The following is a 16890-nucleotide window of genomic DNA, read 5'->3' as shown; positions in this document are numbered from 1 at the left end:
TCTGATGTCTCTTTAGCCACGCTCCACGTCTCTGCAGGGTGTGGATCAAGAGTGTCGCTCTCAGCGTCACGAAGATGAGGAAAAGGTAGGAGTCCCAATCTGCCCTGAGACTTGTAGCATCTTTTTTCACTTTTTTCTTAGTTCTGTAAATAATTCCTCTGCACCCGTACGTGTATATTACTGTATTTGACTCCTTGTATCATATATAGAGCAGTCAATAAGTGTTTGGACTCTGACACTGATTTAACCTTGTACTTCAGCATGCTTTCCCCCATAAAGACAACATTTGACAACCAGAGACTCACCCCTCAGTTCAGAAGAGAGCTCCTAGTAAGCTTTCAAGGGGCAAAGACTGGGAACAAGTGTAATGGTCATTGGACATCAGCTGCAGTCACTATAACATCTAGTATTATAGCTTTTAGTAGTGTGACTTTTATAATGATTTTCTAGTTATATTGATGTCTTTTTCTACTTTTTGTCATCTCTTTGCACACTTTCAGTGTAATTACTGTATCTTTGTGCTGTAGTAAAGCTTGAAAACAACAGAAATGGTGTCACGGTCTAAACACTTGCTGATGGGTCCTGTATGTTTGTGTCGCTTACATTCTACTAATCAAGAATCGACAGATTCTCAGTAGCGAGGTGAATGTTCAATGGGAGCAAAACAAATCGGGGAAAACCCGGAAAGTCCCGTTGGACTCTTCTTGGCCCTTTTACTTTTATTTAGGAAACGTTTTGCTGCTTTGCTCGTTATTGCAACACCGTCTGAGTGTAGAGTAAGCTGGTTAGCTAACAACATTGTTCTGTCTTTATCCCCTTGCCCCCCTCTCCACCCAACCTTTGACTCTCAATCCTTGACCCGCCACTGTGTGTGTGTGTGTTTGTGTCTTAACGCCAAATATAGAAACAGGTGTGGAGTGAATTTGGCGGAAAAATTGATAGTGAAATGTGGAAGGCAAGTATAATGCACTCGGTGTCAGTGAGTCTTGTTCTTGGTCTAACCTCACCAGCTATTTGAGTGTGTGCATTTATACATCCTGTGCTAAAGTTCACTGCCTGGGCAAAAAGCATGCGTGGCTGATGCTTTAACATAAAAATATCTGCACAAACCGCAGCCTCTGATCATGCCTGATGTGTAAGAACATGTCTGTTTACTCCACTCCAGCGACACATTAGGTTGTTTCTTTCTTTACATACGCCAGTAATATATTTTCATCTTTCTGTTCTGGTGGCACAGATCTGACTGCGTAGTCACACACACCAGTGTGTGTACATACCACATAAACCTTTTTCTTTCTGAATGCAGCATGCCCCATTACACATAACACACCAATGCCATTTATCCATCCGGCAGCAGCATTCGCTCCACACTTGGATGCATGCTGGCATTCACGCTGAAGTGTCAGAATTTACATCTATTTCGTGTCTTGTAGCGCCTCTACCACAGGAGCTTGTGCCCCATGAATTTTATGACGGGTACACATAGGTGTTTCAGTTTATAGCGGTAATATTTTTGGACATTGCCACATATCTCGCTGGAGCAAAATGACCAGCAAGCCTGTGAAAATGATCTTTTTTTTTAGGAGGACTGAGGAAGAAATAGAGTAATTTTTTTTTTTTTTTTTTTTTTTTTTTAAACGGTAGGAATCCATAAGGAACATCCATATTAACATTAAAAGGATAATGCCAGCTCATCTTCTTGTTGTTAAATCTGGATGTCTTCATCAGGATCTTATCTGGCTGCACTTACTCCTGTTGGATCATTCAGTTTTGTTTTGTTTTTTTAATTCAGGAGAGTGTTTCAGTGACAGAAGACACAATCGGTTTATATTCTCATACAGTATTCCAGGTTGCATGTGTAAAAGATGCTCTAGGGTGGAACCCCTGCTGGATACAGAGGCTTATTTTGCTATGATTTTCACATATGTGCATCAGGACCTGCAGGCAGCCACAGTGAACCCGGACCCCAGTCTGAAAGAGTTTGAGGGTGCTACGCTTCGCTACGCGTCACTCAAGCTAAGGTAAAATACAGAAGACACACAAATCCATCCAGCTTCTGTGCATGAATCTCTGAAAACCTCCAGAGCTGCAGTTATTAAACAGATTGTCCTGTATTTTAATCTCTTCTTTGTTTCTTGGAGATTGTATTTAATTAAAGTGTAACAGGTTCAGCCAAAGCAGCCAGTTAGATCCTCTCTTCAGGAAAAGGGTCCATGTTCTGCTAGTGTATCGCCTGCTTGTAGCTTCTGTAAATTCACACATCAGACAGAAACCTTGCTAACAAAGCAGCTAATAGTTCTCTTATGTTTAAACTATTTTCAGGAGCCGTCCAGCAGCAGAAGAAGAAGAATCCAGCAGTATTAACAGTGACCCCGAGGCAAAGGTAAAACCCTTTTTCTAAACTTTATATACATGAAGGTCAGCATTACGCACTGGCCTTCGAATGTCTTTATAATGTGTGGTCTTAGACACAGGACAGGCTGAATCAGGTGAGGTTGTTATGTAGCTGTTGCCTCTATATTTAAAAAAAAAAAAAAAAAAAATGGTATGAAGTAGGTTAAAAGATCATTTTAGAATTTAAGTGCCAAACACGCTACTTTTTTTATAAAAGTACTTCAATTTTTTCAGTGTCTAAAGTTCCTTTAAATGGTTAAAGTTACACTCGGCTTTCCAGCACTCATGATCTGCTGCTGTTGTTGAAAGAAGAGAAAGCTTGCCCCCCAGTGGTGGAAGAGGAAAATACAAGTGTGCAGTGGTGGACCCTCTTTAAGCATCCAAACCAGAAATTCAAATGAGACATTTAAGCCTTTAAGGAGTCTCAGGCTCAGTAAAACTTACTACTGTGGAGGGTGGCATTCATTTGCAAAAGGTCACCTTGGGCCATAAGTTAAATTTTAAATTGCAGTGTTACTCACACCCACTGCATTCTGTCATAAGCTGCAGCAAATTCCAGTGAGACTAAAATAAATGAACACAATCCACAACAACCACAAAATGTACGGACAACAAAGCACAAAAACTTGTACACATTCATTACATTTATGCATGTACCTATGCATGTTGGTATTTGCACACTATCATATATATATACTGTATAAGTTTTTTTTTTTGTTTGTTTTTTTTTTCATTTCCCACCCAGTTTCGTGAGGTATTTATAAGACATATGACAGTTTTTACATATCATCCCTTATTTTGATAGATTGAGAGAAGAAAATTTCATTTAATTTTATGAGCACTTTTCTTGCAGGTGATTGGTTGTTTAATAATTTGCCATGAATTAAACACACTGATACATGCCCAAGATACATTGCCTTATGTACATTTATGGAGTTATTTATCATTGAACTTTTGATATAGTCCCTTCTTAAGGTCATGTGTGAAGTGATGTGTTGTAATGTAATATTGAACCTACAAATATCAATATAAATTGGATATATCAAAAGATTTGCTAAATTAGATTTTACAGTAGTGAAATGAAAATGATACGATACTTTTACAAAGTGTTACATGTGCATAAATACAACAAATGGGTCATTTTAGCTTTGCTAGGCATCTTGGTGACATCATGAAACCGGTCATAGATGAGAACCGTCAGCAGACTAAGATGTAGGAGGATTTCAATTTTGTTTTAGTTCCCAACTTTTTTCCTCATTTGGTCTTTTTTTGTACCCACTGTTGCTTCTGATTCCCCTGATGGTGGTGGTATTATTACTATTATTATTAATAGTAGTAGTAATATTATTATTAATTGTTAAAGTTCTGAAAAAGGTTCGAGATGTGTTTGGCTCATCAGAGTTAAAACTCAGTGGGTTGGTTGGTGTCCCAGCCTTCAGTCCTTAGGCAGCAGTGACACTGTGATGAAGACCAGACACAAACACATGCCTGCAGCTCAGGCTTTTGATATGGCAACACGCTCGCACACTCACATGTTACAGAGAAGCAAATCAGCCATTGCTCTTTTAAGATTGGAGTGATCATTTTTCTGCCTACAAAAGAAGAAGTTAATTACGTATTAGATCTCACTCTAAAGCAGTTTCAGCCTAGCATGAGTGGAAACATGACTGCATTAGAACAAACTTGCCACGAGTCAGGTTAACTGTGACGGTCTCCGTCTCCCTCCCTGACCTATATAGAGTGCAGAGTGCTTTCTGAACGGACTGCAGAAATCAAATGAATACTTTATGAGAGCAGAGGGACTGGTCTCACTCCTCTCTTTGTCTTTAACTTTCTTCTGTTTTCTTCATCTTTTCTGTTGTTTGTTTGTTTGGTTTCATCTTTAAGAGGTTACAAGTTTCCAATCTCATGTGTCGTTTTAAACAAAGTGACGCTACCGTTAAAGGTAACAGGGACATATGACCTTTAAACTTGCTGTCTGTGTACAAAAAAGTTACTTTACTTTTTTGCTATTAAATTAATGCTCTTCACTTAATAGCTTTTAGTCTCAGTTGTTCTTCAGAGTGCTTTTTTCCCTCTTTTCTCTGATTCAAAATCAACTGGTAAGACAGAGTAGCAGCAGATTGCATCAACATGTGGACAGGCAGAAGACTGACCCTGAGACTAACCCTGCATGGCTCACTCTTCCACACAAGCCACAACTGCTAAAGGCAAGCGCAGCGTATTTACCAACAGAGCCTGCTCTTGAGAATGATCCATACACCTGAACCATTCATTGTCCATTACAGCAAGCTTAGAGGAGCTTAGAAAATATATTAAAGTGATGCAAGATGTAGAACAAACTGTGTCCTGTACAAATACAGGACATTCAGCACTAGTGTTGAGAGGAGGTAAGAAAAAAAAGTAACAGCAAACCAGCTGCTGGTAGCTCTAAAACTTTGTAAACCTTATGCCCCATAGTGACAAAACGGCATTAATAAGGAATGACATTGCTGGAAGGAGAATATACCCAACACGTGTGAGCGTCACGGTTCGGAGCTGCCAAGGGATCCGTGATTCCTAAAAGAAATTTCAACTTTTTAGTCCTTCAAATCTTGGATGCTCTTCCACTTCCTTGTTTTCTTTGTATTTGTTGTGTATGATGGTGTGAGCATCTGTTGTGTGCATTTCTTTCAGTGTTTCGCCGTGCGCTCTCTGGGTTGGGTGGAGATGGCCGAGGAGGACTTGGCTCCTGGAAAGAGCAGCGTCGCTGTTAACAACTGCATCCGACAGCTGTCCTACTGCAAGAACGACATCCGGGACACCGTTGGCATCTGGGGAGAGGTGATGAAGACTCTCCTGTTTAAAATAAAGAGCATCGTGTTTGCAGCTATTAGAAGGAGAGGAGGGGAATGCTTAGGAAGATGAATCGGAAGAAAAGCGTAAAAGAAAGAAAGGAGCAGCATCAGTTAGCGTGGATAAATGCCTCCTGAAATATGGGGAAGTAGAGCAGTGCTATGAATTCTCTGCGGTGCGCTTTTATTTAATATGAAGCGACAGAATGGACAGAGAGGGCTCGATCCCTCTTTTAATAACCTTTCATCTCCCAGCACCCTCTTTCTAGGGTTTTATAATTTATTTAGAGACCTTCAAAGCTAGAGAGCTCACAGGGACACACATGTACACACGGATAAATAAATATATGCAACAGTTGTACTGAAAGCCGCTGGCATTTAAAGGACTGTTGTTTAGTTTTTTTTATATTTTTGCTGTGACTCTCGCTGCAGGAAATAAGGATTGCATATTTTTATGATGAGCTCTGAAGGATTTGTGTGTGTTTGTGTGCCCAGGGGAAGGACATGTACCTCATGCTGGAGAATAATATGTTGAACCTAGTCGACCCCATGGACCGCAGCGTGCTTCATTCTCAGCCAATCGCGAGCATCCGAGTTTGGGGCGTTGGCCGGGACAATGGCAGGTTAGTGGGTTTTTTGTTTGTTTTTATTTTTCCCTTAAATTTGACTTTCTTTTTCTCGTCTCCGTGAATAATTTACAGTGTGTATAAAAGCACGTCTCACACTGTGCTCAAAATCAATTCCCTGGATTGTAAATGTTCAGAGAGATTTCTGTATATTTAGCGGTAATCTGGGTCCTGACTCATTGATGTCAGCATCCTTTTGTTGTTTAGCGTTTCAACGCTTCGGCTTATAAGTCGATGGCGAATTTAAAACACTCGCTCAGTGAAAGGTCATGGGAACAAATGAGGGCAAGCAGACAGGTGGCAGAGTTAACGTGGAGAAGAGGGGGAGTTGGTGATTGATGAAGGGGAGCTAATGTCAGATTAATTCATCACTACAAAGTCGAGGATGACACAGAGAGTGGCCTTTATTCTCTTTCACCACAAATCCCCACCTGACTGTCTGTCCCTCGCTTTCACCGCAGCTTGGCTGGGCTTCACTGACATCATGCTGTCACTGTACCCGGCAGCTTCTTGGTTTGAGCTTCTCGAAGTAAGAATGAGATAAATATTAAAAGAAAAGGAGCCTTTTTCTGGGCATATGAAGGTTAAAATTAAGCCATGGGCAACCAGCAGAGGACGCTGTGCACTGCTGCAGCATGCACACTGCAGAATGTAGGTTATGAGGCACAGCCGGGTGACTGGGGACTGAAACAGTTGGTGCTTACTGTATAATAAGAGCTGGCACACACGTGCGCGCGATGACGAGTGTACTCAGGAGACGGGATGAGGCTAAAAGCTTTTTGGAATATGCAGAACCTCACAATCCTGTTGCCTTGAGGGTGCGTCTCTCTTCTTTCATTCACAACCACGCAGTCGTAATCGCGCAGGTGTCGATGTTATTCCGTATAATGAAGCTGAAAATCCCTCCACCACATGGACCACAAGCAATTTTTCCCCCTCTCCAAATACTTTATTGGGATCTGTCACATATGGCTGGATAGTCTGAACAGTGGGCTGCAGCAAAGGGAGGAGGAGAAGAGGAGGTGGTCAGAGGGAGGGGGATCTGGCAGGAGAGAGGGAGAGGGGAATGAGGCTGCCAGAGGGGGAGGCATGGTTAGTGCTCACAGGGTGTGGAGCAGACAGGTTGAGGAGAGCGCGCGTGCAGTGCAGTTCGGTATCACCAGAAATTGATGGTGTGAGTCTGTAAATACGCCTGCCGGTCACAGGATTACCTGCCAGGATAGGACGACAGACCCTGTAAGTACATTTAAACACCTCATCCTCACTTTTGGAAGCATCACTCCTGCTCTTATGTTTAAAGTACAAAGAAAAGGAGGAGAAACCACAGATGAGAGGCCTTTTGGAGGGTGTTTTTTTTTCTTTTTTCTTTTTTGTGAGATGTGTGTAATTGGAGGTGCTTATCACTACAGTTTGTTTTTTTGTTTTTTTTTAAGGAAAAATACTTGTTTACTCTCACGCTCTTTCAAAAGAGCCCTTCTGACATGTAATGGAGGTGATTACAGGTGAGGCTCGTCTTGTTAAGGGTCTGTTTAGGTGCAGAAGTTTAATTAAGAAGCTTTTATTTCGTGTTAAAATGGATTTTTAAAAAACAGCGAGAAGCTCCAAACAGTGTAATTCGTGTTTGATTAAAAATGCAAGATAAGAATTTTTTCAGTGTGTCAGCAAAAATGAACTCCAGTTTAGATTTTAAATTAACGACTACATGCTGGTGTAAGTTTATGCAAGTTGTTTTTTGTTGTTGTTGTTTTTTAGCCCAGTTTTTCTTTTGTTTGTACGAGTCACGGTCTGTGAGCATGTGGATTGTATTGAAACCTGCACAGAGCTGGGATTTTCCCCTCTCTCTGCCTCTCTCTGTGTCACACACCCCTGTGAAGTGGTTGTGTCAGCACTGGAACCGTAGCCCCCAGAGCCCTCTCTTCATGTGCTGCGAAACTCATTATCACCACCGATTACACATCCTCACAGCAACCTTGACATTTTCAGGGGCGTTGGCATGATGATAAGATTATATTAGAAATGAGACATCATTCCCACTCTCTCTCCCGCCCCCTCTCTCTCCAATCCTCCTTTGACTTTTATGTTCTTCTCATCTCGGGGTCTTTTATTCTGCTCTCGTCTTTAGGCTTTTATCTTTATCTTGTACATTGTTACAATTCACTTCCAATTTTCTCTCCTTCCTTTTTCGAGTCACCCACTCTCTTGCTCTAGGTTTTTTTTTTTTTTAAATTTTTTAATTAATTTTTTTATGTGGCTTAAAAAAAGCTTCTTTCGTTATGTCTTTTAAGGATATGCAAGCCTTCAGCAGGCTAACTGTTCACAACCTGACTTCTCCGTCACCCCGAGTCCCTCTCTTCATCCATTTTCTCTCTTTTCCTTTATATTCCATATATAATTTTAGCTCAGAGTAACTCTGCATTTAAGATCACCTGCAGTGCTGCTGAGATCTGTGTGCATATATACGTGCATTTTACCGTACCGCCACTAAAACTCTGTTAGAGAAGGAGACGGCAGGAGAAGTGAATATGTCACTCAAGGTTAATTTTCTATGTGAAAGTGCATCTCTTTGCAACCTTTTGTCACCCGGCAATAACGCTCACTGGTGCGATGGATTTTTTTTCTCTCCCCCTTTTTTTCCCCTCCCACTAACCTGTCTTCCTTTCCTTCTTTGCTTCCTTGGATACAGAGAGAGGTAAACGCATTCCTTCCTTTTCAGTCTGCAATGCTCCTCCTGTAGAGTACCTCTACATCATTTTATTGTTTAATTTCCTCTCTCCGTCTCATTTTCTTTCATCTTGAAAGTGGCTCTTGATGTACTCTGTACCACTGCGTGCATGCATTCAGACATGGAGGAAATGAAGGTCACATCCCCTGTCCTTGTCTGTCTACAAGTATTTTTTTTTTTTAACTTTGTTACACACACACACACACACACACACACACACACACACACACACACACACACACACACACACACGTACGTATGTAAATAGGAATGTCTCGTGGAGAACGTCCCTGAGAATCTGCGTCCAGGAATCCTGTTAGCCCTCAGGCCTTGTTTGACTATTACATCTCATATTGAAACACAGCCTGAAGGGAGTTATTTACACTGGCTTATGTCTTTGTGTGTGTCTGTGTGTGTGTGATGCTCTGGTTTAATTTGCTGCAGCTACATTTCTTTTTAAAGTATCCTGTGTCTTCATCCCTCTCTCCATCCCATCTCTTTCCCTCCTCCTTTTTATTCTCCGTTCCTTCTGTTCAGCTGAGTTAAATTGTTTTCGGCTCCAGTGGGCCCAGGGGAAAGTTCTTTCCTGCTGTTACTCTATTCAACTCCCTCTTGCATCACGCTGCTCTATTGATCTTTGGGGTCCATTGTCGTCTCTGCGTGTGTGTGCATGTGTCCGTCCTATATTCATCCCGCTACAAAAGGTCACTTCATCTCTCATCTGTCTCAAAGACCTGTCAGTCTCAAAAGTAGACACACACATTTTTGTTTTAAAATTTCTCCAAGTAGCACCAAACTCGTCCAGCAAACCTCATCTCCATTTGTGACTGTGTGTTTGTTTTTTTTGTAAAGCAACTCTGTGTTTTCCTCTTCTCAGGGACTTTGCATATGTGGCGAGGGATAAAAACACCAGGATCCTGAAATGTCATGTGTTCCGCTGTGACACACCAGCCAAAGCCATCGCCACCAGCCTGCACGAGATCTGCTCCCGGGTGAGTTGTTCAGGCCGGAGGAGGTTCCAGACACAGGAGGCTAACTTTGGGATTTTGGCAGACGGATGTGATGAAGCTAGCCAAGTAGTTGGACAAATGTTTTCCCTCCCACTCAACATAAAGGCTCACGGAGAAGAAAATGTAGTGTTGATGGATTTTAATTTTTTTTATTATGTTTTTAAAAGCACAAAATTATTCAGCACGCAAGCTCATCTTAAAACCCATAAAGCAAAAAAAATTATCTGTAGTCATGCTGCTGAAGAAATGCTGCAGTGCTTTATCTTATTTAACATCCATCACACAGTCAAAGCACACTCCCAAACACAGTTACCAGCAAGCTTTCTCTGCTGTGTTTGATGAATACAGGTGAATTCAAACAGGGCTGAAAGGGCAGTATTCAGACTGCGTGTTTGTCTGCTTTGAACGTTTAGTTAATGGACTGTCCTCATTAAAAGGCGAACTTTATATTCAGCGTCTGAAAAGACCTTCGAATGATTTCTTCATTTATATGCAGTCGAGATGAAAATATTTTATTTTTCAGAAGGTTTAACTAATGCTCGCCTCTGAAGTGTTTTTAGCTGAAAATGTAGAGGAGCCATTCCTCCCCCTCCATATTCATCACACCCGATCTAACAACATCTAACAACAACATTTTATTTTCCCCCTAGTCGGTCTGTTTTATAGAAAACTGATAAGAAAAGAAGAATTGGTTGCTAATAAAGATTTATTTTGATTGAAGTCTTTAATCCAGGGTTCGTACGGGTGCTTGAAATCCTTGAATACGCTTGAATTGTAATATTGTCCTTTCAAGGTTTGAAAAGTGCTTGAATGTCAGATGTGGTGCTTGAAACTGTAGTAACTCTAAGTTACTGTGACTCAAACATAGAAAAATTGGATCTTTAATTTTCCTCACCTAATTTATTTAAAAGTATTTTATAGCATATAACACCTTTAAAAAAAAAATTTCAGTTCACATTTAATTCCAGAAAATCATAAATCAAAAGATGGATCATACCTTACCTTTCATGGTGAGGTAACTGCTCTTTTAACTGTTTGGTGTCTTTGCTTTGTTTGGTGGTTGCAGAAATGGTTTACATGAGCTTTTAGCTGAGATTGAGAGGTTCCTGTGGACACTACTGATGTCAGCACTTATATTTCTGACCTCTTCTTATAAACGATTAAACGCTTTTGTCCCCATTTTTGGGCATGACATTCTCACAATAAATCAGATGAGATACTGCAAATAATAATTTCTGCATTTGTGCGATTGAATGAATTGCAAATGTGTATGCAATGACACCGTTTTAAAGATTTGGCCTAAATAATTTTGGAGTGATTGAGCCCAAACATGATGACCTAACTAGTGACACAGTGTCCTCTGTGAGTCTCACACACACACGCATGACTTTGCCGGTTTCAGCTGAAACAGTTTCAGTGTTTCAAACCTTGTTCCAGAGTTTTTAGTTCACCATTTAGAAGAAAATAAAAGACAGATCTGAATGTTTGAAAATGTTTTGGAAAAATTCTGTCAAGATTAGATGAAAAATACTCGAAGGATTAATGCAATTGGTTTATTATTTTGTTACACAAGTTTAAAAAAAGTTAAACAAGCAAGTCAATAAAGAAAAAGTTAAACAAGTAAATAAAGAAACAAGCTAAAACGAGGTAAGAACGAAAAGTTAACAAGTAAATCAGGAAACAAGGTAGAGGAGAGAAAACCCCAACAATCCCCTCTGAGCACGCACTAGGTGACAGTGGGGAGGAAAAACTGCCTTTAAACGGGCAGAAACCTCCGGCAGCACCAGGCTCAGGAGGGGGCAGTCAACTGCCGGGACTGGTTGGGGGGGTGAACAGAGGTGGAGCAAGACGAGGCTGCATCAGGTGAGGAAGCAGTAGCGTCCTTCCTCCGGAACAAGCCGAAGCATTTTTTTCTTCTTTTCCATGCACTTTTCCACGAGCGCTTTTTTTCTCCAGGATGAGGGTTCTCAACTCATCGATTGTTTCGGTGCTTTGCTTCTCAAGTTTGTTGCATCTTTGTTCCACCTGTTCTAATGTTGCTTGTTTTTCTTCAAGCTTGTCTTTGAGTTGTTTGGATGCTGCCTCGTGTATCAGCTTGTCCTTGTGCATGTCTGCATTTCTCTGTTGTACTTCTTTGTGCTTGTCTTCTAACTGCGTATTTCTACTCTGGATTTCTTGGAGCTGCAGGTCTTCATGTATTTTGTCTTGTTGCTTTTGTGCCTGCATTTCAGTGTTTTTACGCTTAAAGTTATTGAATTCCAACAACATTCCCTTAATGAGCTCTGAGTTGTTTCTCGCCATTTGATCGATCCTTTTCTGCATCTGTCAGCATCGTTTTTCCTTTTCTCCTTTTCCCCTTCCAGTTCACTTGTTTTGTCTTTCCGTTCAAAAAGGGTGAGCTTCTTGCTTGAAAATGAAATGACCAAAATAAATGCAGTATTTCTCTGCAATTACAATTGCTGTGTATTATTGTGACGTTTGGTGCAGTTTTCTTGTTTTGTGAGGTTGTTTTTTTTTTTCAAGTGGAGATGAATATCTCTAACAACTTGATGTCTTTTTTGAGTTTCTGCACTATACGCATATAAGGCAACCATTTCCTTATTCAGTATTTTTGTGTGGTGCATTTTTCTGTTTTTACAAAAGGGGAACAAAGGACATTTAAGTCGACCTGAGATTATTTGTTTAAATTTTTACATGGTCTTACTGAGGTGATGCAAAGTGAAACATGCATTATTTTATTTTATTTTTTTATTATTTTTGGTAATGTGCTGGAAAAGCTTAAAAATGGACTTTGAAAGTGCTTAAAAAGTACCTGAAAAATGTGTAAGAACCCTGTTAATCCAGCATAAAAAAAAAAAAAAACGACAACATACGTTTGATGTTTTTAAGTGGGGTTTGTGAAAGCAATGGGTGAAGCAGTTTACTTGCTTCGTGAGCGTCGTGTGTGTTGCTCGGGAGAAAAGGCTATCACTGTGTTGGAGAGAGGAGTGTGACCTGCTTAATTTGTGTGTGTCTGTGTGAGTGCACTTCTGTGCTCTTCAGGTGAAATGAGAAGACAGCATGACAGTATCAAGGGTGAAGCATTTCCAGGCTTTCGTGTTTATGCTTTCATCTCCCTCTCTCACCCATCCTCCTGCACTCTCACACGTTCTGTTGTTTTTCGGCTTTGTCTCTTCGCTCTCCTCCCCTGTGTCTCTGTCACGGCATATCACTTTGGCTTTTTTTTCTTTTACATGCCATTTCCTCATACTTCTGTATCTTCTTTTTGCTTCCCTCTCTAACCCTCCCTGCCTCTCCTCCAGATAATGACAGAGAGAAAGAATGCCAAAGCGATGGCAGGAGGCTCCCTCCATGACAGGATGCAGGCAGGACTCGATCTCCCTTTACAAGGTAGGCTTCATACATTACACAAAGCAACTCCTTGTCTGTCTGTGTGTGTAAGAGGGAGTAAATGTGACAACTGTCTTGCGTCAATAGACGCACGGGGAGTTATCATTTCTGTGGCACTGAAGATGCGTCCAAACTGGCCATTTGGGAGACTGAATGTGTCAGAAAATAGCTGGCTTTTTATCGTAATGTCCTTTTTAGTTAATGAGAATTTATAACAAGATGATTTAGGAGAGATTTATTATTGCAGCCTTGAATTTTGACAGGGGTTTAATGCGTTTTCTTTTTCATAAAATTTGCTGCCTCCTTCTCCATCATTCGACCAGTGCTGCTACTGCTCCTCATGCTTCACGCCTACCAACTTTCAATCAGTGCACTAGAGAGAAACCTGCACCAAGTGTGATAGTAACGATCAAAAATGCCACAGGTTGCCTAGCAGTTCTTTCCACTTGACAGATTTAGAGGTTTGTGGTCCAGTGCAGTTCATCATCTCACCTTTAGATTTACAAAAAAGGAGGAAGTTTAAAAAAAATTTTTTAAATGTCCGACAGATGGTAAAAATAGACTCTGTGCCTCTGTTTTTCAGTCAGTTTAATGAGAGATGTGACGACGAGCATCCGCTTCCTGTCATAACTCACTCTGTTATTTCCTGTCACCTGTCAGTCTTTCTAAGAGAGACGACGTTAGCTGTGCTGAACTAATCACTGTGTACACACACACACACACACACACACACACACACACACACACACACACACACACACTCTCTGACTGGTCTGCTCATGTCAGCTTCTCAAATAGAACCGCTGTGGTTACTGACAATAACTTTTACGATGTAAGAAAACATGTGTTTCTAGTCTACTGTGACATATTTCAACAGAAGTCTTGTTTAAAATATTTAACACTACATTTGGAGATTATTTATTTATGATGGCAGCAAACACTCAAAGATACCAGTTCAAATATTAAAGCGCGAGCACTCTTTAATTCCACAGTCGTTCACCGGTAACGATCGAAACATGTACTGTGAGAAAGAGGCGATTCGTGAGTTTCACATTGTTGCTGGTATGTAGCATAACAACATGCTCGCATGAGGCAAGTCCGACCATCATATGGACACATGCCGTACATCTGGATGAAGATTCATATGTAAAATGTATAATTTAGGCAATGTATATTTAAAATTTAAAAAATAGCCTTTTAAAATGATTTTTTATTTTATTTTTTTAATTTTAATACACCCTCTATTGTAAAATTGTGGTGCAGTTCAGTGTACTTTATGTTATGTATTCTTATGAGCACCAATTCAAATGTGTGTTGAATTCTCCTCAGCAGAGTTCCCCACACCAAAGACGGAGCTGGTTCAGAAGTTTCAGGTGCTCTATCTTGGGATGATGCCTGTGGCCAGACCGATAGGTTGGTGTGACACATACACACAGAGTGATGAAATGTTAATGTTGATTCTGAATGTTTATTTAATTCAAATGTTTTGTTTTATCACCTTCTACATCAGGCATGGATATACTGAATGGAGCTATAGACAGTCTGATCGGTTCTTCCAGCAGAGACGACTGGACTCCGGTGGCCCTCAATGTAGCCGACGCTACGGTCACCATCAGCAAAGACGAGGTCAGACAGGTCTGATGTTGTTGAGCTCTTATGATGCAGTCACACCAAACACCAAGCAAAGTTTTGCCTCGTTTTACTTGCGTGAAGTCGGTTGGAAACTCGCGAATATTCCCCCCTAATGTTTGATTTATAGTATCGTGTTTGCGTGCATATTTGATTATGTAGAGCATATGCAAACGGGGTGTGCAACCTACACATACACCATCCTCCACAAACCAACACAGATCAAAATGAGTGACGGTGTGTGTGTATGTGGACTGCTGATTGGTTGCTGGTCGGAACAGGAAAAGGCGTCTTTTGCATTCATGACTTACGTGAGAAACAGAAAAACCCCATAATGGTGGACACTTTTCACACTTGACTTCACTTTGCTTTTCTCCAGGATTGACTGAAGAACCAACAGCAGCATGAAGCTAAGCTGCCACCAAAGTCGAAATATTTTAACTCATGCAAACCTGGATTTGCCTCTGTCGGTGTTGGCCAAGGCTGATATACCGCGCCTCGTTGCATAAGCAGCAGTTTGTAATCACACTGTGTGAAACTTTGCTTTACATTTGGTTTCATTATTATTATTATTTGATCCTATAAAAGAGCCCCGACTGGTCTCCTGACCTCTGGAGACACATATAGAAGAGACTGCTCTCCAGGAAGGGCTCCAATGAGCACAACCTTTTCAGACCTCATCAGAAAGATTACTGTTTATTTCAATGTGTTACTCTAGAAAAATGCTGAAAAAACACACACCTTGCATTCTGGAGCGAGAGAAAATAAGCCGCTGACCCGAGCGATGAATCGCAGCTCACACAGAAACTCCACTCCCGTGTGTGTGAAGAAGTCACGGCGTTCAGCTTGAACAGCCCAGCTGCTGTTTGTAGCTGTTTAAATAAATTACTGATGAGAGTGAGCTCTTTAATACCTAATGCCTAAAGAGTTCAGACTTTCTGTCCGCAGGATGAAGAGGATGTGCTGGTAGAGTGTCGTGTTCGCTTCCTGTCCTTCATGGGCGTTGGGCGTGACGTGCACACGTTTGCCTTCATCATGGACGCTGGCGGCCATCGTTTCGACTGTCACATCTTCTGGTGTGAGCCCAATGCTGGGAGCGTGTCTGAGGCCGTACAGGCAGCTTGTATGGTGAGTCACACAAGCTGAAATTCAGCTCTGTGGTCCGTACATGGATTAAGAGTTAGATGTAAAAGAACTTTAAATGGGTAAAAGAAGAGAAACTTTGAGCCGTTTGCATTTTTTTCTGTAGCTTAATTAAATCTCTGAACTCTTGATTGCACTTAACAAAGAGCTTGTTAAGTTATTTACCAGCTGATGTTAATGCTGCTGATGCAGAGGTTTTACAGACGGGAAGATCTTTAGAGCCTCCCTCTCTCTGAAGGTGGATGTCCTTGGCGGTAGTGTAGTTGGGGTTTGATTGTTCAGTCTTGACAGATGCTCTAACCAGTACGATTTGCTCAAGTTGCAGTGGGACCCCATGTCAAAGCGTTGCTGGTTTGAAACATGCATTTAGATCAGGATAAAGCAGTTAAATTGCAGTGGATGCCCTTGCAGGTTATCCGCTATAGATTTTCTGTTTAAATGGTAAATGCTTTAGATTGCACACAGCGGTGTTTCCTGCTCTGCTGAAAACTTCTCAAACAGGATGTACTGTATATGGATTTGAAGTAATAACAGTTGTGTTAAAGCCGTAATACCTTCACAGTGTTTCCATTTCATCAGTATAATGTGATCACAAACCCAGAGTCCCATCTGCGCTGTTTATGCTGCGATGCATCCCATTAGTGGAGGTTACTCGCCCTCCTCTGCTGTGGTCGACTGCTGACTGCACTATTGATCACACATCAGAACTTTGGATATATGGAGACACACACACACACACACACACACACACACACACACACACACACACACAGATTGATGGTGACAAGAATCATTAGTCATTACTATTGATCACAGCTAGCAGAGGTGCAGTCTGACTGGTGCAGTCAACCCTCCAAATGCACACACACACATTGGGTCATATCTTGTGGGGACATCTAATTGACATAATGCTTTTTTTTTTTTTTTTAATGATTACCCAACCCTTACCCTATACCTAACCATAAACCAATTATAAGCCTGACACTAAAACCACATTTTAAGTCTCAAAAATGCCTTCAAACTTGTGGGGACTGGGATTTTGTTCCCCTAAACCAGCGGTCCCCAAACTTTTTTTTTTTTTTTTTTTTTTTTGTGCCACGGACCGGTTTATGCCCGACAATATTTTCACGGACCGGCCTTTA

General features: G+C 41.1%; 1 protein-coding gene across 5 annotated transcripts in view; it reads left to right on the top strand.

Moving 5' to 3' along the window:
* apbb2b (amyloid beta (A4) precursor protein-binding, family B, member 2b) overlaps window positions 1-16890 on the top strand; it is a 56405-nt gene that overhangs the window by 35071 nt on the left and 4444 nt on the right. For 3 of the 5 annotated variants that reach the window (XM_086295760.1, XM_086295761.1, XM_086295762.1), the window contains exons 7-17: window positions 17-85; window positions 905-955; window positions 1936-2021; window positions 2323-2383; window positions 5071-5217; window positions 5724-5851; window positions 9454-9568; window positions 12889-12976; window positions 14306-14389; window positions 14487-14602; window positions 15554-15733. In XM_086295760.1, the coding sequence (XP_086151886.1) occupies window positions 17-85; window positions 905-955; window positions 1936-2021; window positions 2323-2383; window positions 5071-5217; window positions 5724-5851; window positions 9454-9568; window positions 12889-12976; window positions 14306-14389; window positions 14487-14602; window positions 15554-15733 (1125 nt within the window). The remainder of the gene's footprint in view (window positions 1-16; window positions 86-904; window positions 956-1935; window positions 2022-2322; window positions 2384-5070; window positions 5218-5723; window positions 5852-9453; window positions 9569-12888; window positions 12977-14305; window positions 14390-14486; window positions 14603-15553; window positions 15734-16890) is intronic. The other 2 variants (XM_086295763.1, XM_086295764.1) reach the window with 2 other exon arrangements.

Source organism: Aulonocara sp. 'chitande type north' Nkhata Bay, linkage group LG6 (assembly GCF_057382095.1).
Source record: "Aulonocara sp. 'chitande type north' Nkhata Bay isolate Kocher_YH1m ecotype deep benthic linkage group LG6, A_spYH_male_GT1.1, whole genome shotgun sequence".
Lineage (NCBI taxonomy): Eukaryota > Metazoa > Chordata > Actinopteri > Cichliformes > Cichlidae > Aulonocara > Aulonocara sp. 'chitande type north' Nkhata Bay.
The sequence above is the reverse complement of the archived record's forward strand: the minus strand, read 5'-3'. Positions and strand labels throughout refer to the sequence as shown.